This window comes from Babylonia areolata, chromosome 12 (assembly GCF_041734735.1).
Source record: "Babylonia areolata isolate BAREFJ2019XMU chromosome 12, ASM4173473v1, whole genome shotgun sequence".
In the NCBI taxonomy this organism is placed as follows: Eukaryota; Metazoa; Mollusca; class Gastropoda; order Neogastropoda; family Buccinidae; genus Babylonia; species Babylonia areolata.
Window position 1 is genome coordinate 9,665,009 of NC_134887.1, and position 27,908 is coordinate 9,692,916.

General features: G+C 41.4%; 2 protein-coding genes across 3 annotated transcripts; one reads left to right on the forward strand and one right to left on the reverse strand.

Annotated features, from left to right (window-relative positions):
* Nucleotides 1–1,973: 1,973 nt before the first annotated feature.
* On the reverse strand, nt 1,974–9,976 carry LOC143288048 (uncharacterized protein C1orf50 homolog). Its single transcript, XM_076596312.1, has 5 exons — nt 9,884–9,976; nt 7,273–7,388; nt 6,372–6,458; nt 4,948–5,079; nt 1,974–3,466 (listed from the first exon to the last, which is right to left on the reverse strand). Exons 1-5 carry the CDS (start codon nt 9,903–9,905, stop codon nt 3,239–3,241), a joined length of 585 nt encoding a protein of 194 aa, XP_076452427.1. The 5' UTR covers nt 9,906–9,976; the 3' UTR covers nt 1,974–3,238.
* Nucleotides 9,977–10,161: 185 nt separating this feature from the next.
* Nucleotides 10,162–27,729, forward strand: LOC143288382 (RWD domain-containing protein 4-like). 2 transcript variants are annotated; one of them, XM_076596784.1, is made up of 7 exons: nt 10,162–10,224; nt 12,673–12,767; nt 14,108–14,188; nt 15,217–15,326; nt 16,926–16,971; nt 23,402–23,506; nt 24,439–27,729. In XM_076596784.1, the coding sequence occupies exons 2-7, from the start codon at nt 12,744–12,746 to the stop codon at nt 24,652–24,654; spliced, it is 582 nt and encodes a 193-aa protein (XP_076452899.1). In that variant the 5' UTR covers nt 10,162–10,224; nt 12,673–12,743; the 3' UTR covers nt 24,655–27,729. The 2 variants fall into 2 exon arrangements, with proteins under 2 accessions (XP_076452899.1, XP_076452898.1); XM_076596783.1 differs by having other exon boundaries at nt 10,174–10,241.
* Nucleotides 27,730–27,908: the final 179 nt, after the last annotated feature.

The window sequence follows — 27,908 nt, forward strand, 5'->3', positions numbered from 1 at the left end:
CACAAGACTACGGGATAGGTGAAGGTGATAGGAAGGCTGATCCAGTGTCTTCCTCTACCGTTTAAGTCTTCCCCAACCAAAGTTGGCTACCCTCTTTTATCCGGATGGGGTGAGGAGAACTGGGGGTAAAGCACTTTCCCCCCCAAGGACACAACAGTGGAGTGATGGCCTAGAGGTAACGCGTCCGCATAGGAAGCGAGAGAAATCTGAGCGCGCTGGTTCGAATCACGGCTCAGCCGCTGATATTTTCTCCCCCTCCCTCCACTCACGGACGTGCTCTCCACTATATACCTTGAGTGGTGGTCTGGACGCTAGTCATTCGGATGAGATGATAAACGGAGGTCCCGTGTGCAGCATGCACTTAGCGTACGTAAAAGAACACACGGCAACAAAAGGGTTGTTCCTGGCAAAATTCTGTAGAAAAATCCACTTCGATAGGAAAAAAAAAAAAAAAAACCAACAAAACTGCATGCAGTAAAAAATACAAAAAAATAGGTGGTGCTCTCAGTGTAGCGACGCACTCTCCCTGCGTTGAGCAGCCCGAATTTCACACACACCTTGTTATTATTGCAAGCATTTGTGGCTGAAGTGTGGCAGGTCACATTGAGCTAGTGAAGAGGACACTTGCAATTTTTCTCCCAGTGCACCACCCATTAGCGTGTGTGTACACCATATTGACATGTTTGGGAAAGGAAGGGGTGCATTATTCTGTTAGGGTTGCTCTTAGCCTGTAGCATGGTGTGGTGTGTGTGTGTGTGTAGCTGAACAGAGGGAAGTAGAGAGAGAGGGGTGAATTGGGAAGTGAGTTGGGGAGAGATAAAGAGAGAGGACCTTGCTGATCTCTTCATACCACTCTTTGGTAAAGTCATACACAACCATTCGGATTAGACGATAAACTGAGGTCCTGCTTGCAGCACACATTTTGCACACAATTAAGAATCTGAGGAAACATAAGTTGTCCCTGGCACAAAAATATGCAGAAAAATCCACACTAATAAACTTTGTGTGCAAGTGCGATGGAAGCCTGAATGAATGACACAGGAAATGAATGAGTAGTGCCTAAAGGCAGCTAGCTGTCAATCAGCCGGCTATACCCGCGTGTGCAGCCTCTTGTGCAAATGTCTAAAGCGCTTGGAATTTGGTCTTTATCAAGAGATAGGCACTAAACATGTACGGAGCAGAATTGAGAACCTTGCTGGACTTCTGGAACCTCTCCTTTCAACTGTGAAGAGACGCAAGCTGATATGGTTTGGACACAACACTCGACACACCAGCTTGTCCAAAACAATCATGCAAGGCACCATCGACAGCGGGAGAAGAAGAGGAAGACAGCGGAAGAACTGGCATGAGAATATCAAACAATGGACCGACTCCACACACGTGAGCTGCTGCCGACAGAGACAGAAGGAGAAGGGAGGTTGCGTCTGTGGTCCTCAGGCTTCCCCCAATGTAGTTATGGGCCTGAGGTGAGGTGAGGAGGCACTAAATCAATAATAATAATCAATAATAATAAAAGTAAAGCTAGCTGGAAGATTGATGCTGTGCTCTTCTATCTCACTAAGCACATAATACCAAACATAGAAAAGTATTCCTGGTACTGGTCCAGACTGTAAGGTAATTCCTCACCCTGTGTTCTGATATATTAATGTGTTGAAGGTGATTGTTATTCCTCAAGATAGGCTCATCATCCCCACCACTTTGCCCTTGCATCGCTCGCAGTTTTCTCTGTATACTGGGTCTGCTGCAGTTTCAGCACAGACACTGGCTTTCAGGAGAAAGATCAAAACCTATCCACTATCTGTAAAAGGGAAACAGATGCCCTGTATATCATCATAATATTGTCCATAAAATTCTATGACACAGAACAAGTCTGAACAGACTTGTTTTCAAACACTGAAAAACACAAACCACTATATGTTTGGGAAGCATTTAAAGTCAAGCGCACAGAATTTTTTCACAAATACTGCTCAAACATGTGTTATCAGAAGACTTTTATTTCTGAGGGCATCATTTAAAAACATTGTGTACAACACGCTCATGCCAGAGTTAATATGGTCATTGTACAAAGCCATACAAATGAAACTGTACAAAACATTAAATAAAATGCACAATCAACTTGCATGAAAATGGATTACAAGGACAAAACACAGATCTGATCATTTCAATAACATTCTGTGCGAAATACACCTGATACAGGTGCAACATAAAAGACAAAGCTGGCAGAAGTAAGATTTTAAACCGATTTTTATGCCTTCACTGTATTCAAGAAAGAAGGAAAGTGAATATTATAATGTCCACATTCTTCAACTCCATCTGGAATAAAATGAAGGAATAATTTGGGGCAGTTTAAATCCAAGTTCAACATGTAATGGACACACACACACACACAAAAAAAAAAACCTGTCAATGTTTTTCTCACATTTAACATTTAGATGCCACTCCAGCTTGCTCTTGCCATACATGCATACGCTCAACCAGACATGCACACACAAACTTTTTCTTTCTTTCTTTTTCTAAAATATTTCTTTTTATAAATAGAGCCATCTTCTCCCCTCAAATTCACAAAAACTGAAAAGTGAGACCTGTTGACCACAGCTGCACTGCTCAGCTCCTGTAGGTAGGAGAGAACAAATCAGTCCAGTACATTACCATCACACAGACATGATTTGCTTTCCCTTCATTTCTAGTCCCCCTCCTTCACCTGTGCCCACAACCTCCAGCACAGCACAAACTTTTACTGCTTCGTATGCAACTGAATAATAATAAAAAGATGCTGCAGTGGTGCATTAAATTAAATTCACTGTCACATCTGCAACCAAAACCGGGCTTTACAAAAAGCGTGACCAGCGCGTTGGATTATGTGAAGGTCAGATCAGCTCCTCTTTCTTAATTCTATTTATTATTTGTTTAACACGTAAGTCTTTGACACCTTGAAACTGAAACCATTGCTGCTTTTGTACATCTGTGAGTGGGGGTGGTGGTGGTGGGAATATCAGGCAGTGTATCAGGGAATTTTGGACAGTATGTGTGGGATTTTTGGACACAGTTCAGTGCAGGGATTTTTGTTTTTTGGCCCTGCGTCAAGAATGGTTATTGACGCGTTGAAACTGAAATCATTGCTGCTTATGTACATCGGGGTTGGGGGTGGGGATACTGGACAGTACAACAGAGAATTTTGGACAGGTCATGTGGGATTTCTGGACCAGTGCAGGGTTGTTTTTTTTTGGAGGGCCCAGCATCAGGGGTGGTCGGACACATCCTTGATGGCTGCGTTGCTGGAGCTGGGCTTCAGCTTGCCCATGAGGGTGAACTGGGTGTCCGTGATGGCCTGCTGGGCGTTGTAGATCTTGTCCATCAGGGCTATCTCCTCACTGCGCTTCGGCACGTCCTCGATGGGCGTCCACGACATGTCGTACTCCAGGCGGAATGCCCCGATGAACTCGTGCGGGCATGAAGACCCCCACTCCTGTGTGACAGAAATGATGACAATAATAAAAATGGATAATAACAACAATAATAAAAACTGATACTTGTCTAGCACTTAATACAGAAAACTGCACTAGATGCTTAACAAAGCACATAATAAATACACAACACATTACATCAATGTTACATATACATACCTAAATGTACCTAACAGGCTATGCACACAAATAAAATGCAGTGCAAACATACATATAAACCATACATTCATAGATGCCTAACTGCCCCCTCCCCTCACACACACACACACAAACACGTGCACATACATGTATATGTGTACACATACATATATGTATATACACAGTCAAGCATACCACATGTAGAGGAGTATACACATTAAAGATGGACAGAAATGCAAGAAAATCACCATCTGAAAGACGCTGCATGTTGTTTGGAACTGGAGTAGGTTGGTTTATTCTGAAGCTTCATTTTAACCCCTCGAATGCTGATGACAAGTATGCTTGTCAGTGAAGGGCTGTCGCCCGACTGATACATCACTGAGCTTACAGGCTAGTATGTCGGTCATCGTTATTTATTTGGACTCTTTCTTGGGACTGTAACATTTTAGTTCCCTGAAATAAACCACACCACCCGAAAGCAAAAATAAAACTAGCTGTTACACTTCATATTCCATGCCACACAGACTTTGTTTCACCAATCACCAAGGTTCAGCAGTGAAAGGATTTAAACAGGTTATCCAAGTCTGTGAGCTCACTCGCATATCTAATCAAAACACACGGAATCATTTCTTCCTTTTCTAACCACAAAAAAAAAGAAGAAAAAAAGAAAAAAAGGGAGAGATAAAGAAAAGCATTTACATCATCAATCAAATTCAAACAGAACTGAAACAACACCACCAAAACTGTGTGACTGAAAAATAATGTTTATTCCATCCTTGACGTAGTATTGTTGGCAATTATGAACAATGTTCCAAAGCGCTACATTGCTTATTGTTCAACACCAATCCTCATGCTTCCTCTTGCGACTTGTCTTAGACGACAAGGGCATGATTCCTCCTGATTGCTGCAAGGTTCAGAAGAAAGAAGACATTTTAACTGGTCTAAAAGTTAGAACGACAAATGAACAGTTACATTTCAGACAAAAAACAATAATTGTTACTTTAGTGGACTAGTGACCAAGTGAGAGTTGTCCCTGGTTGAAAACTACTCTGACCTGGAAGCCAAATAATGCAGGCAGAAAACAAGGGTGAGTGGTGTGGCAGGCACCAGATTTGGTCCATCCCTTGGACCAGCCATCTGCCTCATCTGTCTACACAAGAAATCAAAAAGCTGGCTCGAGACGGCTAGAGAAAGCTGGTTGCTAGTGATGTGCGCTCAATTCTCAGCCAACTGCTGTCAGCAAATGAATGGGCTTGGTGTGAATGTAGTCTAAAAATGATCTGAAAAAATTTCTAGCCCTGGAAAAGCATGAATTGTAAAACAAACAAATGACGGACTGACTGACCTGTGGAGACAGAATGGACAGGTACTGCTGCCCGGACTCCCGCTCGTACAGATAGTACATGGTGCCCGGCCTCTTCACCAGATTACAGGCAGCGTGGTGCAGCATGTTGTCTCTGTGCGCCGTCTCCAGTGTCTGCAAGAAGCAACAATAAACACCTCCACATCTGATCATTGTACTGCTTTACTTTTATGTCCAACAGATTTCTGTGTGTTAAATTTGGGCTGCTCTCCAAGGGTGCGGAGGTAGGAGAGGAGAGGGGTGGGGGTGGGGGGGGTGTGGGGGGTGTGGAGGGAGTATATCACTACAGTGCCAAGCCACCTTTAAAAAAAAAAAAAAAATTCTGTGTGCTAGTGTTATTTGTTTTACTTCGAAAGCAGATTTCTCAACAGAATTTCACCAGGAACAACCCTTATGTTGATGTAGGTTATTCTACTTGCACAAAGTGCATCCTGCACATGGAAACTGGTTTATCATCTCATCCAAAGACTAGCATCCAGACCACACTCAAATTCTAGTGGAAAGAAATGAAAATCCCAATCTGTAAGATACCATTTGAAACGTCTGTTGCTTTGTTTCCTTACCTGCAACTTGAAGTTAAGCGTTACTGTGACTGTATGAAGTCAGTTGAGAAAATAGATCTACACCAGACACTCCCACATCATTTACATATATGCATAACCTTTACAATACTACAAGTTTAGCATCTCACTGAAAACATAATTACTGACAACTTTCGTCATTGTATACATAACATGGTTTAAATCATAAGTGCCAAATCATTACAGAAAAAAAAAGAACGAGACTGACAACCTGACACAGATCAAAGCTATCATCTTCAATGTTTAAGTCTAACACTTGAAAGAGTCCTACTTACAATCTTTTGTTTAAAAATAAAAAAGAGAGAAAGGAGAGAGAGAGAGAGAGAGAGAGAGAGAGAGAGAGAGAGAGAGGATTGTACTGTACTCGTCATGTAGACAGAAACAAGGGAACATTAACAGAGGTTACAATACAAGATCATACAAGTAAAATATACCTAGGGTGCTCTGCGTCTTGACCCACAGGTCTTCTACGGGCAATATAAAAACAAAACATACAAAGATGAACACACACAAAAACAGTGAAGTGCTTAGCTGCTGTGTGATGGTTTCGTTTCATTTAAACACAGTTTCAACAAATTTACCCAGAAATTGGGTTAGATTTTTTTCTTTTTTTCTTTCTTTGCCAAATGCATACTCTTGGTTTTGTCCTCTATCATATTATGTAGCATAGACCCTTTTCAGAAAAAAAAGACTTGAATTAAAAAAGAAATCATTAAAAAAAACATATGACTGCTTACAATATCCTAATAAAAAATAAAGAGGTTGGTCGCGTCTTGTCTTTGGATACAGGCTGGCAGTCTGGGACAAATGAAGCTTCACACTTACCTTCTTGGCTTGTTCTTGGAGATATCTGATTTGATCCGCAATAATTGTCAGCTTGCTGCAGGCATTTGCACGTGTGAATTCATCAGCCTGTTGGACGAAAAGGTGAAAACAAACTGCATGAACAGTCAAACATACAGAGAACAAAATGATTTTCTTTACTATCTCCAACAACATATATTGATTTGTGGTGCAAAACCGATAAATAACACATGAGAACCACAGTCATTCAATGTGTGGACAAAAAAGAAACAAAAATGCCTCAATTATAGATGAAAAATAAACCACACATACAATACTCCCAGTAACACACATGTGATCACCGCAGCTGACATAAAAGCTTTAACGGTGGGTGAGGGGGTGGGGGGTTGTGTATGTCAGTATGCTCTTCTTTACATAACCCACTGAACAGCCACATGGATTACAGGATCTTTAACATGCACAGGCATCTGCTTGGCAGATGTGGTGTAGCGTATATGGTTTGTCCGAGCGCAGTGACGCCTCCTTGAGCAACTGAAACTGAAACTAACATGCACATTTGATCTTCTGCAGCCATATGTATTCACACAAAGGGGGTTCAGGCGCAAGTAGGTCAGAACATCTGTCGACTTGGGAGATTGGAAAAATTTTCCACCGGGTGGGTTTTTGGGGGCGTGGGGTGGAGGATCTTCTGGTTTCCATAACCCACTGAATGGTGACATGGATTACAGGATATTTAACATGCGCATTTGATATTCTGCATGCATATATATATATATACACATGAAGAGGGTTCAGGCACAAGCAGGTCCATTTCCACCCTTCTGCCACCGTGACCAGGATTGGAATCCATGGGCCCTCAGATATATTAAGTCAACTGCTTTAACCACTAAGCCGTTATGCCTGCTGGGCCATGACTGCTCACCTTCTGCACCTCTTTGGCCAGCTCCACCAGGTCCATGGGACTGGACGGCTTATTGGTCTGCTTGGAGCTGACCAGCTGCAACCCCAGGGGGCGAGCGTTGGCTTCCACCAGAGCAACTGCACACACATTTCACAGGCTGATTTCTTGAAGCTGATGTGGTGGTGCTGTGGCTGGTTTTCCAATTCCGCACTGACAAGACTATAGTCGATCATTTTCTTTACCACACATTTTGTTTCTAAATTATGGCTGATCATTTTCTGTACCTAATATTTTTGTTTATAAATTATGTGAATTAATAAAAAGGCAACCAAATATTTAGAATTTTCAGAAAAGACCTGAACAATACCCGAGGATAAAAATAGAAAAAATGTGAACATTTCATGGATTCAAAACAATCTGAATACTGTAGAAAATGGCAACTATAGCAAGATCTTGTTTTAAAATTTTATTTTCTTCTGGATTATTTCTGCTTTATCTGAGGGAAATGTGAACTATGTCTTCATGCCTCAGGCTACTGCTAGAATCGTCTGGTAAGATGAGTTGCTTCTTTCAACCATTTCTTGGCCCAAAAATCTTTGTCATTATGACTAGCAGATGGCAGACCAATCTTTGCGTGTTGCAGTGCAAATTTAATTTAGAAGGTGCAGCATTTTTTCTTCAATTTTTTTTTCTTTCTCTATCTTTGGGTTTACAATTTTATCACAGTAGCACAAGAAGTGATTTTGGTAAGTGATTGACTGATTCTTACTATATTATCAAACATTCATTCTGAGGTAATGCACAGAGATGGATTTTGCTTTTGCTATTGGATGCATGAATACATAAACTTAGTCAAGAAATACGTAAAGCCACACACACATACAACAAAGACACACACACATATGCGGGCAGTATGTCTGTACACAAAATGAGAAAATGATGATCAACACCATAAAAAAATGGATAAAAAGTGTGAATATAGTGACCCTCTGCATGTGGATGGGAAACCCCTACTAAAAAATAAATAAAAAGGTAAAAAAAAAAAGAGAGTCCAAAGTACCGCCAAGTGGTTTTTTTTTTTTTTTTTATTTTTTTTAAAACTTTTTATTTCTGCTTATCAAATACAATGATGAGTGTAACAATTCAGGTCAAGGTGTTTGACATCAGCAGATCTGAAGAGGCTGTTGATTGGGAATGGAGACAGTCTTCACTACAGACCAGGAATTTGATTATCGAATCTGGCTCCACAGCTGAGAAATTATAAAAATCATTGTCACCTGCATGCTGGCTTCACTAGTACTTGTGTCCTACATAATCATAATAATCAGACTGTTAATGATGCATAACACCAAAATGCCCCAACACTAAACAGTCACCCCTCTCTGGTCCCTTTCTAAAGTGATGTCAAGTAACCACTGGGAGAAAAAGAGGAACGTTCTTTTTTGAGGGGAGGGGGGTGGGAGAAGGTTTGGATGAGGGGGTAAGGAGATAGTCATATTGAAAAAAAAAATCTTTGGCTAGCTTTTTGCCTAAAGAACATGAATGTGTTAATAACAATAGTAATACTGTAATAGTAATACTAAGGCTAATAACAATACTAATACTGTAATAGTAATACTAAGGGTAATACCAATAAATAATTAATGATACTAATAATGATAGAGTTATACAGCCCGAACTCTCCATACAGAGGGCTCACAAACTCCCCATAAAGTGAGTTCCTCCCATGAAATAAAACACATACAGCAGCATCACATTCAAACAATGAAAAATTAACTATTAAGTACACTAAGACACTAATACAGGTTGCAAATAATTAGGAACCATCGCATCAATTAAGTACATAATTGATAATATGTCTCACACACACACATCAATTAAGTACATAACATATGTCTCACACACAAAAAACACACACACCAAAAAACAAGCAATAAACAACAACCCCACACATTAACTCACAGAACATACATGAACATGCACACACTATGACAGTTATTCAATTTCATCATTTTCAGTTGTATCACTAGTAGTTGGTGGAAATCATTGGTCTGTTGAACAAGAGTATTTATAAATTAAAAAAAAAAAAAAAAAAAATCAGGATCTGGACAAATATGTTACAAGGGGTAACAGTTTCATTTCTTTCCCATTGTACTTTTAATATGGACAAAACTAAACTGATTTTCTCCCCGAAACAAACCGAACAACAACAACAACAACAAAAAACTTAACCGTTTTATGGCATTCTCTGAGTTCAAAAGTACAGGCGACAACTTTAATCCGGACCGTTCCCCCATCAATCTACTCTTTTTTTTTCTTCTTTTTTTTAAAAAAAATAAAAGTTTTAATAAACAATGGAAAAACGGAATGTCTGGTCTAAGAAAAGACAACTCCTTGAGAAGTTGCAACTGGGAGGTCTGTGCGCAGTTCGAGCAGCAGTATCAAACGACTTGACCAGTTGTCAAATCTGTCTGCTTATTCATTCAATCATTGTGTTCGAAACTTCAATACAACTAAAACAACTTCCTGTTCAAGATGTATGTGTTCTAGTTGCGAGACCGCTATCATGACACATAAACAACACACACACAAACGCACGCGGAGATTATAGTAATCTACAACGTCCCCGTACCTGTACTCGTCGACTGTTCCATTTCGGGTAAAGACACTGTAACGTGTGCGCGGTGGGTATATATAGGGTTGACGATGTTACGTAAGGGGGTAAAACCAGCTCTGTAATGTCTCAGTTACACAGCAAGTACAGATTTCGGTAAAAGTTTTCAGCCGATATTTGCAGTAAAATGTTTACTCAAAAGAAATGTTTAAACATCGAATTCTTCATTCCCAGTGGTATTACTTCGATTAAGCATACATCACTAACTATCGCACACGGATTCCCCCCTTTTATGAGGAAAAGACAACTCTTACAAACCTTGTGACAACTTCCGCACGTGTGAGAAACGTGTGGAGCAGGTAAAATCTTATATAAGGTATTTATTCAAGGTCTTTCTCACTTACATTACGATTTTTTTCTTACTAGCAGAAACATCTAATAAGCTGTAGAGCTTATGACTGACTTGATCACTTTGTATTGGCAACATTTCAAAGAGAAAGCATTTACTGGGAAGGAAAAGGAGCCACAGTCACATAGGCAGTCATCAAAGAAAAAAAAATCTCGCCTCTCTGTATCTGATGCAACCAGATAAAACCGGTTGATAGAATCAAGCTATCAGTAGTTTCAGTCTTCCTGTAAGTGGATCATATTACCTCTGTGTGCCTGTGTACATTTAAATTATAGTATGAGTGACTGCTGTAACAGTGCAAGCAATATAGGTCAATGGGTCACCGACTTCAATTCAGTGCTCTGTGTGTGTGTGTGTGTGTGTGTGTGTGTGTGTGTGTGTGTGTGTGTTCTGCAAAGAGAATCATATGCAAAATATAATGGATAGAAATGTAACTGGACGTTCACTGAGTTGACCCACAATGCCTGGGAAGACCCGAAGTGTCACCAATATCCCCCCTTGCCCCCCCACACCCTCCGCCCCCCCGCACCCTACGACTCCCCAGCCCCCCACACCCTGCCTCATACCCCTCTCTCTACACTGCTTGCTTGATCATACAAAAGATTTTGACCTGTTGCCTGCCATTGGTTGTGAGACTTGTGTTCCTTTGTTGCACTGTTGTATGCCTGCAGGACGTATCTCTCGCATCCAATTTTCATCAGTAATTCACAGTAGATAGTTAAAGGGAAATGACCTGCTTTGTTTCTCCCTGTTTTCTACTCTGTTTGAAGATTGTTTACATCCATTGGACTCATAGACAGTAGGGACTTCCAAAGTCACTTGTAGACATGGTTGGTCAAAACGATGTTGTCTGGCAAAGATTGACTTCAGCTCATTTTTCAAAGGTGTACTCAGTACAGCCTTAGAACTTAATAGAAATGGCTCAGGAAATACGGAAAGATATGGACAGCGGGGAAGAAAGCCTGTGTAGTGGTGAGGGTGAAGATTCAGGTGCAGATCTGGATTATGATAACCCACTTTGTGAAACAGAGTGAAAATAATGGTGATGTAAGTTTTGTGCCCAAGACTGATCAGTCTGCATCTTCTGTAGCAGGCCAGGAGTGCAGTGATAATGAATATGAGCCAGTTGTTAGCACAAGCACTATCACTTGGCATGTGTAGATATAAAGGGAAAGGGGGATAAGGAGAGGTGTGGTCAGTCAAGCTTGCCATTAGAGGGGCGGAGAGAAGGGGTGGAGGGGGTCACATAATCTGTCGGCCAGTTGCCAACACACAACTGGTTTGCCGCTTTCTCTTTATCAAGTGCTGGTGCCCAACAATAACAAATTTTGACTGGAATTCCTTGGCGAACGAAGAAAAAGAAGAACTGGAATTCCTGGAATTAATTGTGATGCAGAAAAGTTTTAGCCACTGGATTCCACAGAAATTTTCTTTGACACAGATTTAAAACAACAATAACTACAGGTGTACAAAGAAATTATAATAACTTTATGAGCTACGTACAGTTCAATGTATGAGCAATTATCTTACAAATTTCAAGGAGACGTCTTTGAATTTGAGGAATTAGTACATGTTTTATTGCACCTAGGTCAAAACCCTGAATTTTTCCTTGGCAAACGGGAATGACAAAATTGTTAAAATGCTCGGCAGGTAAGGGGGTAACTATTACATGTTGAATCATGACATTGTTAAAAACATTGATAGTCTAGTTTTTGTCGTTCATTGTGTTTTGTCCAGAATTTCTTTTCTTTTTCAAATGTGCAGACCTGGTACCGCCGGAACCCCTTCATGTGACACATATGCACACAGAAGATCTAATACGCATATTGAATATCCTGTAATCCATGTCAGCATTTGGTGGGTCTTGGAAACAAGAAGATATTCAGCATGCACACCCCCAAAATGGAGTATGGGTGCCTATATCAGTATATGGTGGGGTAAATAAACAAAACTGTCATACACGCAAAATGTCTGTGTGACTAAAACGTGACTGAATGACACACAAAATGAATGCTAAGCGCCAAAAGGCAGTTGTCAGTCAACTTTACCCAGGTAGGCAGCCTGTTGTGCAAATGACTTTGTGTTTGTATAGTGCTTAGAGTTTGGTCTCTTAAAGAGGATAGGCACTGAACAGTACTTAATTTTATACCATCATCATTAACATCTTGTGTGTAAACACATATGAGCCCCCCCAAAAGGTTGGTTTTTTGTTGTTGTTTTTAAACAGACCCCTCTCCCCCTGTCATTTGATCAAGAAATAAGCATGTATACAGAAATTTAACTTTTAATTTTACTCACTCATTTAATCAGTTACTGTGTATGTATTATCTTAAAAAAAGCAAAACAAAAGAGAGTAATTGCCACTCTGTGTGTCAGTGTTTCATTTCTGGACTTCCAGAATGGCAGGGGAGTTGACTTGCTGACCTCGGAAAGAACAAAGTCCAGGAATTGTTTTTTGATAGGAGAGAAATGAGCTGCCAGGAACAGCAAGAGGTGTGTATATTAGTTTCTAATTTCTTCTGTATGTGTGCTGTAATATGTTTGAATTTTTTGTTTTGGTCTCATAATCACTCTTATGGACATGTGTTCAAGTGCTTGTAGTCAAGCACATGTATACAGTCTGCATGAGTACATGTATGCACTTCAAGCGCATGTCCATGTGGGATTTTATGTGTGCTTTTTGTAGCACATCTGTCATATTTGTTTACTGGATAGTAGTTCTGTTACCTAGAAGCACAAGTGCACAATCTCCCATGCTTATATTATTCATCATTCTCTCAACCTCTGATTTAGTCTGTCGTTCAAATTATAAGCTGTTTTGGATTTCCCTTGTTTATGATGAATGATCATGTTAGCTTAAAATTCAGCTGGGGCATTATAGTTTCACAGTATTTATTTAGTATTACATCTGAGATTAACTGTTTGCCTAAAAACTCTGTTTTTTGTTTTGTTTTGTTTGTTTGTTTTTTTGCAAATCAGTTTTCCTCAAGTCTGTGCATACGTTTCCATGACCCACTTGTGTAGACTGGCAGAGGTCTGATTGCTGTCCTGTGCAAAGTACCACTACACCCAAGCAGATAAATCGAAAGTCGCCTTGGCTGGTAGCCTTCTTAGCTTTGAGCATATAACCTCCCTTCTGTTTATGTATGCAGTGTCCTCTTTTCCAGCAGCCGTCTTTCCATTCCTGCAGCATATCATTTATCAATTGTAATTTATTTTTATTTGTATTTTATAGTCAGTCCACTCATTTACAGATTCCCTTTATACAGCCACCACCAGGCTTTGATCACAGTTCACTGGAAGTTAGAATTAAGTGGTATTGTCTGACCTCTGTGAGGCCACCCACCGGTGATGACCCAGCACTGCTCCTGTTTCACTTGGGTCCTGTCTAGATTGATGATTGTTCTCAGTACCAACAGTAGTGATGATTATGCTGAACACCACCCTCTCTGTTGTACTAAGCCTCATCTGATAACAATACTTCAATTAAAAAAAAATCAGTACTTGATTGTAGAAGCCAGTTATGCCTCCTTTCACATTTCCCAACATTAACCAGGCCCGAGAGGTACAGACACCTGCAGTGCTGGTCATGAAAATTGAGTAGGTTCTGTGGCAACAAAGCAGATGAATTCTTTCCATTTGACCCTTACCTTGCTTAGCTGTGGAGATTAGTCCCTAAGTAATATGTGTTTTGGATGCTCACTGCTTTGCAATAAATGTGATATTGATAGCAGGACAGTTGCAGTTGTTATGCAGAGGAAGTTGTTTAGAAGCTGTTGGTGAGTGGTGAGTATTCAGCCTTTTTCAGCTTGTGTGATTTCTCTTTCCCACAGGAAGAAGTGGAGGTGCTGCAATCAATTTATGATGGTGACAGTAATTTCAAACAGCTGAACAACACAACATATCAGTACAAGGTAAATGATTGATGTGGAGTGTGTGTGTGTGTGTGTGTGTGTGTGTGTGTGGTGTGTGTGTGTGTGTGTGTGTGTGCACATATCAGTGCAAGGTAAATGATTGATGTGGAGTGTGTGTGTGTGTGTGTGTGTGTGTGTGTGTGTGTGCTAGTTGATGACAGCCTGATCTCAGAGCTAATAATTTATGATATTTGTGCAAAGATACTTTTTCTTAAAGTACTTGGTATAAAGAGACAGATGCCCAACACATAAATCTGTGGTAAACAAAACTGCTGCATCTGTATGTATTGATTTGAAACTGCAAGAATGATAACCATGAAAGTTTTGTCTTGAAGGATAAAGAGTTCAGGAGTTGACTAAAGACTCTTTATTGGCTTCAGATAGAAGAATTCGGTATAGGCATGGGGTATTAGAAAATGGAATCCATCATCAACTGCTCCACACCTGAAAATAGTAAAATCACAGAAATCAAGGGCGGTTTACGCATACTCGCTACTCCCCTATGCCTCCCCACCCCCAGCCCACTCACATACACACACACACACACACACACACACACATACTAACACACCTTTCCCGAAAAAAAAAAAATTACTACAAAATAGAATAGCAATACCACCATAGAGCTAATGCACTAATTGTTGTCTATCTGATACTCAAAGGCAATGATAAAATGGCAATATAGATAATAAGAACAATAACTAACTACTGTACACTGTCCCAGCACAACACCCATAGTAATAGTTCTACAAGAAGAAGTCAGTGGAAATGAGTTGTCTGTCTGTCTGTCTGTCTGTCTTCCTGTTGCCTTCAGTATGACAAGGACTTGTTTCGCTTGTTTATTTTTTTTATATTTCATTCCAGTTCGTGTATTTTTTTAAAATTTAATTTTATCTAATAATTGCAACCAGTTCATTGACAAGTAACTGGTTATAAGGTTTGCTTGCTGTGCTTTGGCTTATCTATTACACAGCTGCTTTGATATTTTTTGATGCGAATGAATGAAGTTTGTTGCCTCACACTCACAGTATGGCGAGGAGGGCAGTTTCCAGACCTTTCTCCTGGAGCTGCAGTGGGGAGAGAGCTATCCTGATGAGGCGCCAGTCATCAACCTGGACCTCTTTTACAACAAGCATTTGTAAGGAACAGTTGTTTTTATTTCTGTTTTTTGTTTTGGGGTGGGTTTTTTTTTTGGTGTTTTTTGGGTTTGGGGGTAGGGGGTGTTCATAAGATATTTTTTATTTCTGTAAAACTGAACAATACATATATACAGTATCAGTATCAGTAGCTCAAGGAGGCATCACTGCGTTCGGACAAATCCATATACGCTGCACCACATCTGCCAAGCAGATGCCTGACCAGCAGCGTAACACAGCGCGCTTAGTCAGGCCTTGAGAAAAAATGAAATAAAACAAAATAAAATAAAATAATAATTAAAAAATAAAAATAAATAATTAAAAAAACAAAACAAAAAAACCCAAAAAAACAAAACAAAACAAAAAAAAACCCCAAAAAACAAACAAACAAACAAAATATATTCCAGCAATAAGAATTGAAATGGATTGATCAAATAATGTCAAAATGATTAACTGAATGGAATTTCTACATCGTGCTGGCTGAACCGGTATGCTAAAAAAAAAAAGAAAGAAATAATATTTTCGCAAGAAAATGACAGTGTGTGAATACAAATTCATGTTTAGTTTGAATGAATCGAATATCTATATATGCAGAATGAATACACACTCACACACACACACACACACACATACACACACACACACTAATCTGTCCATTTCCTGACTCTGTGACTACCATCACCTTGACATCCCAATTTGCTTTTTGTATATCAGCTTCAGATACACATGCACACACGCACGCATGCACGCATGCCTGCACGCATGCACGTGCGCGCACACACACACACACACACACACCACACACACACACAAAAACACAGACAAATATATCATACACGTACAGATATGCACACACACAAATATATGCACACACGCACAGATTCACACATGCACGCACACCCATGCACTCATGATTAACAGTAATACTAGTCTGTATCTACTCTACTGCTTTTTAATTTTTTTGTGTGAAATGTTTTGTGTACACTGGTATTGGCAGTGTATGTGTGTTATGAGGATATTTGTGTGTAATGGGGTAGGCATGTGGTGTATCTGCACACAGACATGTGTATTTGATTGCAAGTGTGTGAAACAGTTATGTAGCTATGCATTTCATTATCACACTATTCTTATGATTTGTTTTGGTTGTTTTTTTGTTTTTTTTTTCTATATCTACTGCATGTTGTTATTATTTTTTTTGTGTGTGTGTGGATGATTTTATGCAAAAAATCACTTGTTGCTTATTCAGTTTACCATTTGAAAATGAAACTTGCTCACACACACATGCACACACGCATGTGTGCTCAAGCACACACACACACACACACACACACACACAGACTCTGAGAGACAAACGCTCACTCTCACACACACTCACATACTCAGCCACTCGTCATTGACTTACTAAGTTATATCTTCTTCTTTATCTTTTCTTCTTTTAAAAAAAAAAAAAGAAAGAAAAAAGAAAGCGCCTGTGCAGTCATCACACCACTTCATTTAGGAAGACCTCCCCCCAGTTCCTAGAAAGGCTGTTGACAGTTCAGTAACATGTTCTGTTCAGTTTTCATTCACGGTGTTGCATTAATGTCTTCATGACTGTGCAGGGTGAACACAGTTAGAGAGGCCATTCAGTCAGGCCTGGAAGAACAGGTAAGCTGTTTCAAGCCTTTACAGTTTACGGAATACTTACTTCGTCACCTCCAGTAAGAGACATTTCTTCTTTGCGATATGTTAAAGTCTCAAATCCCTGAACTGAAATCATCTTCAGTGTTGACGATCTTCAGCAGTCCATTGCTAATGTATGACTTTTTCAACTCCTTGTTAAATAGTCCAGTTGGTTCGCTGTTATATTTGTTAGCTTTTCATTAGAAATATGTTATATTGTTATGTTTTTTTGTTTATTTTTTAATAACACCTGTGAATCACAGTCATTCAATACATATGCATAAAGGGCATACAGTACTTAGAGATATTAACTGAAAGTAAATCACACACATCATAATCACAGACATATACATGCAATAATCACAGAGGGTAGGCATATGATATAGTACTATGAATTATAATGAAACATGACATGCTATTCAATTCATTGCAGTTGTTGTGGTTGTATTATTGATGCCTACTTCTGATTAAAAAAAAAAAAAAAAAAAAAAAAGAGAGAAAAAAAAAGTTTCTTTATTGTTTGTTTAGATAAATTGCATAATCCACAAGATAGCTGGTACATGAGGGTCTGTTGTGGTTGATAGGTTCCCGGTTCCTGCAGTGATGATAATGAGCTGATGATCCCATTTATTTATTTTCAAGTATGTTTTGAACTTTTATTTCTTTTTTTTTTTTTTCTTGGTCAGAGATGATTACAGTATGCATTTTGGAGAAGAGGCACTGTTGCCGCAGCATTGGTTAGGAGCTGGACTTGTGATCCAGTGTTCACCTGTGGTGTGTGTCCATCGAGATCGATGATGACCATCGTTGTCATCCAGCTGGGGGGTGGGGGGGGGGTGGTGGTGGTGGGGTGGGGGGGATGCTCATGAATCTATCTGTGAATGCGCATATGGCTGAATAGTCCAATCTGCGCGCGAAATGTTCGCTGACAGTTGGGGGCAGACAAAGACAGGCATATCATTGCCAGGGAGCTTGTTTGCCCGTGACTTTCTGGCCTGCCTCTTCTGAACAGCTCCAGCAGTCCTGTTGGCCTCGCACAACTTGGCGCCTTTGTGCACAGCAGCGCGCCATTTGTCACAGTCCACTGCAGATTCCTCCCAGGAGTCCGGGTTGATATCAAACGCTTTCAGAGAGACTTGTGATCGGGGTTCAAAGCCCTGTTTGAGCTTGGTGTTGTGTCCTTGGGGAAGGCATTTTACTCCCAGGCATGAATGGTTACCTGAACTTCGGTTTGGGGATGGTTAGAAGGAGAGGACTGGGCCTTGCCAGCCTGTGCCGAGCCCTGGACACAGTAGATATGAATTCACTGCCTGGATGGCTGTACATGGCTCTGGGACCTTTAACCTTTCCTTTTTTTCTTTTCTTTTTTTTAAATTTTTTTAACCATTGTAAGTTTAACATAGGGGAGAGCTTTATTTTATTTCTTCTTCTTCTTCTTTTTCTGCATTCGTGGGCTGCAACTCCCATGTTCACTCATATGTACACGAGTGGGCTTTTACATATATGACCGTTTTTACCCCGCCATGTAGGCAGCCATACTCCGCTTTTGGGGGTATGCATGCTGGGTATGTTCTTGTTTCCATAACCCACCAAAATGCTGACATGGATTACAGGATCTTTAAGTGCGTATTTGATATTCTGCTTGCGTATACACACGAAAGGGATTCAGGCACTAGCAGGTCTGCACATATTTTGAGCTGGGAGATCGGAAAAATCTCCACCCTTTACCCACCAGGTGCTGTCACCGAGATTCAAACCCGGGACCCTCAGATTGAAAGTCCAACGCTTTAACCATTTGGCTATCGCTCCTGTCATTATTTTATTTCAAAATAGTGTATGGTCATGTAGCTGTTTATTTTGAAATCGCTTTGAAATGGCCTTCATGATCAGCTGGTCATTGAACAATGTACTTGATTAACAACAACAACAACAAAAAGTTAACTCTTTCCATACGAACGGCGAAAGACATGACGTTAACAGCGTTTCTCCCCAATTACCATCATCAAAATATTACAAGCGGAAGGCTCTTACACTGAAGAGGTGAATGTTGACAAAGAATACCACAATTCTGACGACGGAAGCTAAAGGTTGGGTCATTCAGACACCCACTGGACATCCGAGGGGTCTGTGTAGAGGAGAAGAGAGGACTGGCCGTACTGAGTGAGTTAAGAACCACCCGGGAACTTGCAGTTTGTTTGTTTTTTCTTGGGGGCATGGTGGAATGATGAAGAATTTTCATGACAGAGAAGTCAACTCAGCCACTCAAAACCAGAGGTGCCTTCTTGTATGTGCACTTCATGTTTTTTTAATTTGATTATATTTGTTCTATACACAGAAAAACCACAGCTGTTGCTTATGAATCATTGAATAACTGTCATTTTGTGGCTGAAATATTGATTCTTCAAATACATTTTTCAGGTTGTTCAATGTGTATGTGAACCTGAAACAGCTGTAAGTGTATTCGATGAGAGGCCAGTGGTAGGTCATCTTGGGCCTGTACAACTTCAATCATCTTATTAAAAAAAAAAAAAAAAATTAACATTTCAGGATAATGAATGCATACCTGCTTTTAATTTTTTTTTTATGGGGAGGTTCTGAACTTCTTTGAAGTCGATATATACATATATTTCTATAAAACAACAACCAAAAAATGTTATGGATGTATATATTTTAGAAATACTTTATGGATGTCTCATTTGAGGAGGAAAGGTGGTAAAAAAAAAAAAAAAAAAAAAAAAAAAAAATAACGCTTATCTGCCAATACAGAGTCAGTCATTGAGGGTCAGGGTTTGATTCTTGGCCTCACCCTTTCTCCGAAGTTTGACGGGAAAATCAAACTGAGCGTCTAGTCGTTCAGATGAGATGATATACCAAGGTCCCGTGCACAGCACGCACTTGGTGCACTGAAAAGGAAAGAACCCATGGCAGCAAAAGGGTAGTCCTTTGGCAAAATTCTGTTCAGAAGAAATCTGTTCTGATAGGTACGCAAGTATGCATGCACTCAAGGCCTGACTAGCGCCCTGGGTTATGCCTTTCTGATAGGTACATAAGTATGCATGCACTCAAGGCCTGACTAGCATGCTGGGTTATGCCTTTCTGATAGGTACATAAGTATGCATGCACTCAAGGCCTGACTAGCGCCCTGGGTTATGCCTTTCTGATAGGTACATAAGTATGCATGCACTCAAAGCCTGACTAGTGCCCTGGGTTATGCCTTTCTGATAGGTACATCAGTATGCATGCACTCAAGGCCTGACTAGCGCCCTGGGTTATGCCTTTCTGATAGGTACATAAGTATGCATGCACTCAAGGCCTGACTAGCGCCCTGGGTTATGCCTTTCTGATAGGTACATCAGTATGCATGCACTCAAGGCCTGACTAGCGCCCCGGGTTATGCCTTACTGATAGGTACATAAGTATGCATGCACTCAAGGCCTGACTAGTGCCCTGGGTTATGCCTTTCTGATAAGTACATAAGTATGCATGCACTCAAGGCCTGACTAGCATGCTGGGTTATGCTTTTCTGATAGGTACATAAGTATGCATGCACTCACCCTTTCTGATAGGTACGTAAGTATGCATGCACTCAAGGCCTGACTAGCATGTTGGGTTATGCCTTACTGATAGGTACATAAGTATGCATGCACTCAAGGCCTGACTAGCGGCCTGGGTTATGCCTTTCTGATAGGTACATAAGTATGCATGCACTCAAGGCCTGACTAGCGGCCTGGGTTATGCCTTTCTGATAGGTACATCAGTATGCATGCACTCAAGGCCTGACTAGCGCCCTGGGTTATGCCTTTCTGATAGGTACATCAGTATGCATGCACTCAAGGCCTGACTAGCGCCCTGGGTTACGCCTTTGTGATAGGTACATAAGTATGCATTCACTCAAGGCCTGACTAGTGCCCTGGGTTATGCCTTTCTGATAGGTACATAAGTATGCATGCACTCAAGGGCTGACTAGTGCCCTGGGTTATGCCTTTCTGATAGGTACATAAGTATGCATGCACTCAAGGCCTGACTAGCGCCCTGGGTTATGCCTTTCTGATAGGTACATAAGTATGCATGCACTCAAGGCCTGACTAGCGCCCTGGGTTATGCCTTTCTGATAGGTACATCAGTATGCATGCACTCAAGGCCTGACTAGCGCCCTGGGTTATGCCTTTCTGATAGGTACATAAGTATGCATGCACTCAAGGCCAGACTAGCATGTTGGGCTATGCCTTTCTGATAGGTACATAAGTATGCATGCACTCAAGGCCTGACTAGCGCCCTGGGTTATGCCTTTCTGATAGGTACATAAGTATGCATGCACTCAAGGCCAGACTAGCATGTTGGGTTATGCCTTTCTGATAGGTACATAAGTATGCATGCACTCAAGGCCTGACTAGAGCCCTGGGTTATGCCTTTCTGATAGGTACATCAGTATGCATGCACTCAAGGCCTGACTAGCATGTTGGGTTATGCCTTTCTGATAGGTACATAAGTATGCATGCACTCAAGGCCTGACTAGTGCCCTGGGTTACACCTTTCTGATAGGTACATCAGTATGTATGCACTCAAGGCCTGACTAGCGCCCTGGGTTATGCCTTTCTGATAGGTACATCAGTATGCATGCACTCAAGGCCTGACTAGCGCCCTGGGTTATGCCTTTCTGATAGGTACATCAGTATGCATGCACTCAAGGCCTGACTAGCGCCCTGGGTTATGCCTTTCTGATAGGTACATCAGTATGCATGCACTCAAGGCCTGACTAGCGCGTTGGGTTATGCCTTACTGATAGGTACATCAGTATGCATGCACTCAAGGCCTGACTAGCGCCCTGGGTTATGCCTTTCTGATAGGTACATAAGTATGCATGCACTCAAGGCCTGACTAGCGCCCTGGGTTATGCCTTTGTGATAGGTACATCAGTATGCATGCACTCAAGGCCTGACTAGCGCCCTGGGTTATGCCTTTGTGATAGGTACATCAGTATGTATGCACTCAAGGCCTGACTAGCATGTTGAGTTATGCCTTTCTGATAGGTACATCAGTATGCATGCACTCAAGGCCTGACTAGCATGTTGGGTTATGCCTTTCTGATAGGTACATAAGTATGCATGCACTCAAGGCCTGACTAGCGCCCTGGGTTATGCCTTTCTGATAGGTACATCAGTATGCATGCACTCAAGGCCTGACTAGCGCCCTGGGTTATGCCTTTCTGATAGGTACATAAGTATGCATGCACTCAAGGCCAGACTAGCATGTTGGGCTATGCCTTTCTGATAGGTACATAAGTATGCATGCACTCAAGGCCTGACTAGCGCCCTGGGTTATGCCTTTCTGATAGGTACATAAGTATGCATGCACTCAAGGCCAGACTAGCATGTTGGGTTATGCCTTTCTGATAGGTACATAAGTATGCATGCACTCAAGGCCTGACTAGAGCCCTGGGTTATGCCTTTCTGATAGGTACATCAGTATGCATGCACTCAAGGCCTGACTAGCATGTTGGGTTATGCCTTTCTGATAGGTACATAAGTATGCATGCACTCAAGGCCTGACTAGTGCCCTGGGTTACACCTTTCTGATAGGTACATAAGTATGCATGCACTCAAGGCCTGACTAGCATGCTGGGTTATGCCTTTCTGATAGGTACGTAAGTATGCATGCACTCAAAGCCTGACTAGCGCGTTGGGTTATGCCTTTCTGATAGGTACATAAGTATGCATGCACTCAAGGCCTGACTAGCATGTTGGGTTATGCCTTTCTGATAGGTACATAAGTATGCATGCACTCAAGGCCTGACTAGCGCCCTGGGTTATGCCTTTCTGATAGGTACATCAGTATGCATGCACTCAAGGCCTGACTAGCATGTTGGGTTATGCCTTTCTGATAGGTACATAAGTATGCATGCACTCAAGGCCTGACCAGTGTGTTGGGTTATGCCTTTCTGATAGGTACATTAAGTATGCATGCACTCAAGGCCTGACTAGCATGTTGGGTTATGCCTTTCTGATAGGTACATGAGTATGCATGCACTCAAGGCATGACTAGCGCCTTGGGTTATGCCTTTCTGATAGGTACATAAGTATGCATGCACTCAAGGCCTGACTAGCATGCTGGGTTATGCCTTTCTGATAGGTACATAAGTATGCATGCACTCAAGGCTTGACTAGCGCCCTGGGTTATGCCTTTCTGATAGGTACGTAAGTATGCATGCACTCAAGGCCTGACTAGCGCCCTGGGTTATGCCTTTCTGATAGGTACATAAGTATGCATGCACTCAAGGCCTGACCAGTGTGTTGGGTTATGCTGTCGGTCGATCAGGCATCTGCCTAGCAGATGTGGTGCGGCATAAATGAAGTTGTTCGAATGCGGTGATGCCTCCTTGAGAAACTGAAACTGGTTTTGGTTTTGGTTTTGACAGATCCCTGACCTGCTGGGCACTCCCATGACCTTTTCCTTGTTTGAGTGGGTCAAGGACAACCTGGACACGCTGCTGGAGAATCAACCCAACGCCCCCGTGTCTCAGGTATGGGGATGGTGCAGGAGTCATGCTAGTCTGAAAAAGGTTTGCGGGAAAAAAAAAATTACTAGAGAACCATTTTGAGGGCTGGAAAAAATGAGAGAAAAATATAGTTAGCCCTTCAGGGTCTGAAAAGTCTTGCATGTTCACTTTCCTAGATGCAGTTTACACATTCATCATGGCTGGACACATGCTCACAGACTTGTTTTCATAATCAGTTGTTCTCACACACACTACTAAGTACTGGGTATTTGAGCTTGAGCTTACATATACGAACATGCATAGATGGTTGCATGAATGCACACATACAATAGGTTCACACACGCATTCTTACAAATGCTGCGCACAGTACATGCCCGTAATACGTGCTTTTCTTGTTTCGTTATCTCTGAATTTTTCTCACTCCATCTTTTTTCTCTTTCCTGTACTTCGCATATTTCCTGTTCACCAACTCCTTGATAGTGCCGCCTCCTTTAGTTGCCTCTTGAGAGTTTGACTCTTTGTCCTGCTTTGCTTACATGCTGTTCCCATTTCACCTGTTCAGCCTCTGTTCTCTCTCAAACACACACACACACACTCTCATGCACACAGACACATGCACATCCTGTGCCTTTTTTACATTCAGACATATGTTGTCATGCATGTATATACATGGATTTAAGAGAAGATGTTTGTGTGTGCGTGTGTGTGTGTGTGAGCATGGGTATGCACATGTATGTGTATGTGTGCATGTGCAAACTGGAAACTGGTGAATTTGGATCTCTGTGTGTGTGTGTGTGTGTGTGTGTGTGTGTGTTAGCATCTGTTTGCTTGTCTACATGAACGCGCGCACGTGCAAACTGGAAACTGGTCGATTTAGATCACCAGTTCACTGATACACGAATCAGGATTGAGACCCCCTAAACATGTAGTGCATCCTCCTGTTTTCCTCACTGCAGGCATCCAGTGACCCTGTGGTGAGCAGCGGGGGAGGAGGAGGAGGGGAGGAGAAGGGAGGGCCCAAGAAGGAGAAGAAGGAACAGCTGTCCAAACAGCAGAAGCGGCGCCTGTACGACCGCTTTGGTGGCAACATGGAGGAACGGCCCCGCGGCTGGAACTGGGTGGATGTTATCAAGCACCTGTCACAGACGGGTGGGGCGAAACCTAGCGACTGAAAAACAAAACACACACACACACACACACACACACACACAAAAACGCGCCCTGCTGACCTCTCCCGTGACCGCGTCCAGCGTTGGCGATGATGCGTGCAGCGTCTGCCCGGAGACTGTAACAGCTGGTCATCAAAACAAACGGAACTGAACTTCTTCCCCTTTGGTTAAAACATTTTTAATATCAAGAAACAAGGCAAAATACAGTGTTCAATAAATAAAAACTTGAGCAACAACAAGCCTGAGCTTATATCGTATCTTCCTCTTTCTTAGTGACAACTAACAAATTTGTTCATGATTTACAACTTTCTGTTCGAATATATATTGCCTGTTTTAGTGTGCAAAACCATTGTGCAGGAAATATTTCCAGTCAGCCTGTTAATTAAGAAGAGAAATCTTCATCCTTACAATTCCACAATCAGACAAGAGTCTCTTTTACTACTTTTTGAATTGATTTAAGAGACTCAGGTGAACAACAATCTCTTTCTACATATATTTAGAAATCGCTCTCCTGAGACTGAAACAGCTGGCTGAAAATAAAACAAGTAGAGCTCCTTCCTGTTTCCCATTTACACACTGATTCTCAGGTGTTTGGCTGTCCAACTCCACAGCTGCTGATAACAGCTCTGTTAGCTCCTAGTGTGATTTGCTCCTGGATGGCACAGCCATACACACGTATACTCAAGCGCTGTCATGGATACCTTCACGGTTACGGGTGCATAGCTCATTTTGAGACTGCAAGTTGTGTGGGGATAGGAAGGATGTGTTTAGACCTGCATTCCGTGTTTTTATGTGAGGGCTTCACCCAGACTGTGATGTCACTGCTAATTCCGGCAGGCGTGTGGGCAACACTCGTATTCTGGGGTGAAACGTTGTTCCAAGTGCCTCAGGATCTGTATGCCTGTGTGGTATTGATGATTATTCTTTCTTTGTCGGTTGGTTGGTGTTGGGTTGGATTTGTGTGTGTGTGTGTGTGTGTGTGTGTGTGTGTGTTAGGACAAAGTTTAGAGTGACTGCTGTTTGTGATTTTGTGTGTGTGTTGTTTTTCATTAAAGCGTACATTTTGTGAGGTTTTTTTTTTTTGTTTTTGTGTGTGTGTGTGTGTGTCTTTTAGCAGTTAAATAAATCAAAGAACTGACAACTGGACAATAAACACAATAGCTGAGTGGTTTAGACTGTTAGAACCTTCCACAGTGGCTGCAGGGAAATGAATGTCTGGTCAGTGGTGCGTTCTGTTTGTCCCCATGGTTTTCCACCTTGTCCTCCTCTCCCCCAGACAGGCGGCTTGCTTCAACCTTCACTGCTCAGTCAGAATGTTAATGACTTTGTATCAGTCTCATTCTGAAGACCGATACGGTTTCCGTACTCACCACACTTCACATGACTTTGCTAATTTGGTTTTGTTCGTTGATCTGCATATACATTGTTGTCAGCATGCATGCATGCATGAGTAGTTTTTGTTTTACTGATTTATTGTTGGGAATTTTTAAGGCAGTTAGATTTTTTGTTGTTGCCAGAAATAGGGCCTTTGACTGATTTTATGATCGGAAAATGAAATAAAGAAAATGAAATATTGTTTGAATATGTATTTTGTGAATTATTTATTCATTCGTAATTGATCGATTGTCAGAAACTGAAACAGACATGATTAGACCAGGCATGCTTTGTTCAGGATTTGCTTTTATTTGTCATTCAAAAAAAAAGAGTTCCTTGATGTGTTGTGAATGTATGTGACCTTTGAAATGAGCAGACCCTAAAGTGAGTGTGATTGTGGAAGGGAGATTGCAGGCAGACGTGTGTGTGTGTGTGCATGTGTGTGTGTATGCGTTATGTGTGTTTTACACGTGTGCATGCATGAATCATAATGCATTAATTTACTGCATCTCCTGAAGGATGATATGAGGGAGAGTTTGTCCACTTCATGATTTAAGTTTGTAACTGGTCTGTGTCCATGTGATGTATACAGAACTGTGCAATAAACATCACTGTAGAGATAAACAGCACAGTGGAACCTCCAGTTAATCAGCCTAAAGAATTACTAGAGAAACTGTTATCTCTGACAAAAACTGTGTAATCTGAAATGGGTATTGTGACGGAAAATTATCACAACTTTTTTTTAGAACACAAAACAAAATATGAGGCTTTTTGGTTGTTGTGTTTTAAATTATAGATACATAATGCTTTGGGGGTCCATTCAGGTTTGGGACTACTTGACAAGGCTGTACGATCATAACGTGTCATGGCATCCACCAGGGCCGAGAGATACAAACACCTGCAGTGTTGGTCAGGAATTTTGAGCAGAATTTCCAAAGAAGCATCCATAAAGTGGATGATCCTCAGCTGTGTGGACCCAGTCTTCCCATTTGAGCCCATAGCACATACAGTTCTGTGTAGGAGCTGGCCATGGGCTGAAAAAACCCCCCACACCTCTGAATGAGATCAAACCCAGGTCCTTCCAGTTGTCAGTCTGCGACACTAACGACCTCACTGCGGCAGCAGTGGTTCTATTCTCTTGGTATTAAGAGTGAGTTATCAGAACTTGCCTTTGTGCATAAATCAGCGGAAGATGATTTTTGCTTCAAAAGTTGAGAAGTAACACTTAGAGGTGAAGTACAAGTGGTGTAGAAGTTTGAGTTAGATCTAAGGTGAGGAAAAACAACGACAAATCTTCTTATTTGTTTGTGGGCTGCAACTCCCATGTTCACTCATATGTACACAAGTGGGCTTTTACGTTTTAGCGTATGACCATTCTTTCCCACCGCCATGTAGGTAGCCATACTACATTTTCAGGGGCCAATAACAAAAAACTGTGCCATTTGGGAAGAAAATTGAGGCATGTTGGAAATGGTTGGGAGCATTCTTTGGGGGGAGGGTGTTGTGGAGGGGGAAAGAAGGAAAATTTGCATTGTTAACTAAAGACAGGTTTATTAATAGGAGGTTCCGCTGTGTAAGTTGCTGTGTAAGGTTTGAGTGACATCCGTCTGTACGCTGATGATGATTCCACTATTGGCTAATCAGTTTAGTCCTTGCATGTATTTGTTTGAGATGTTTGCTGCATTGTGGAATAAAGTTGTCTTCGTGGACAGAAACTGTGTGCACATGTTTTCTGTATAATGATAATGGCAAGGTAATATAGGTTACCAGAAAGAACTAGTCCTTATTATTTAAACAGATAGACAAGACAAGACAAGACAAAATCATTACAGTTGCTGAGCTGGGCACGTTCGAATCCAAAAGCTCTGCTCTTTTTTTTTTCT

Coding starts and splice junctions, on each gene's coding strand:
- LOC143288382 (XM_076596784.1), top strand. CDS start 12,744: ATGAGCTGCCAGGAACAGCAAGAG. Junction 14,189..15,216: donor ACACAACATATCAGTACAAG/GTAAATGATTGA, acceptor TCACACTCACAG/TATGGCGAGGAGGGCAGTTT. Junction 16,972..23,401: donor AGTCAGGCCTGGAAGAACAG/GTAAGCTGTTTC, acceptor TGGTTTTGACAG/ATCCCTGACCTGCTGGGCAC.
- LOC143288048 (XM_076596312.1), bottom strand. CDS start 9,905: ATGGAACAGTCGACGAGTACAG. Junction 5,080..6,371: donor TCCAAGAACAAGCCAAGAAG/GTAAGTGTGAAG, acceptor TGCTTCTTGCAG/ACACTGGAGACGGCGCACAG. Junction 3,467..4,947: donor TGTCCATTCTGTCTCCACAG/GTCAGTCAGTCC, acceptor TCTGTCACACAG/GAGTGGGGGTCTTCATGCCC.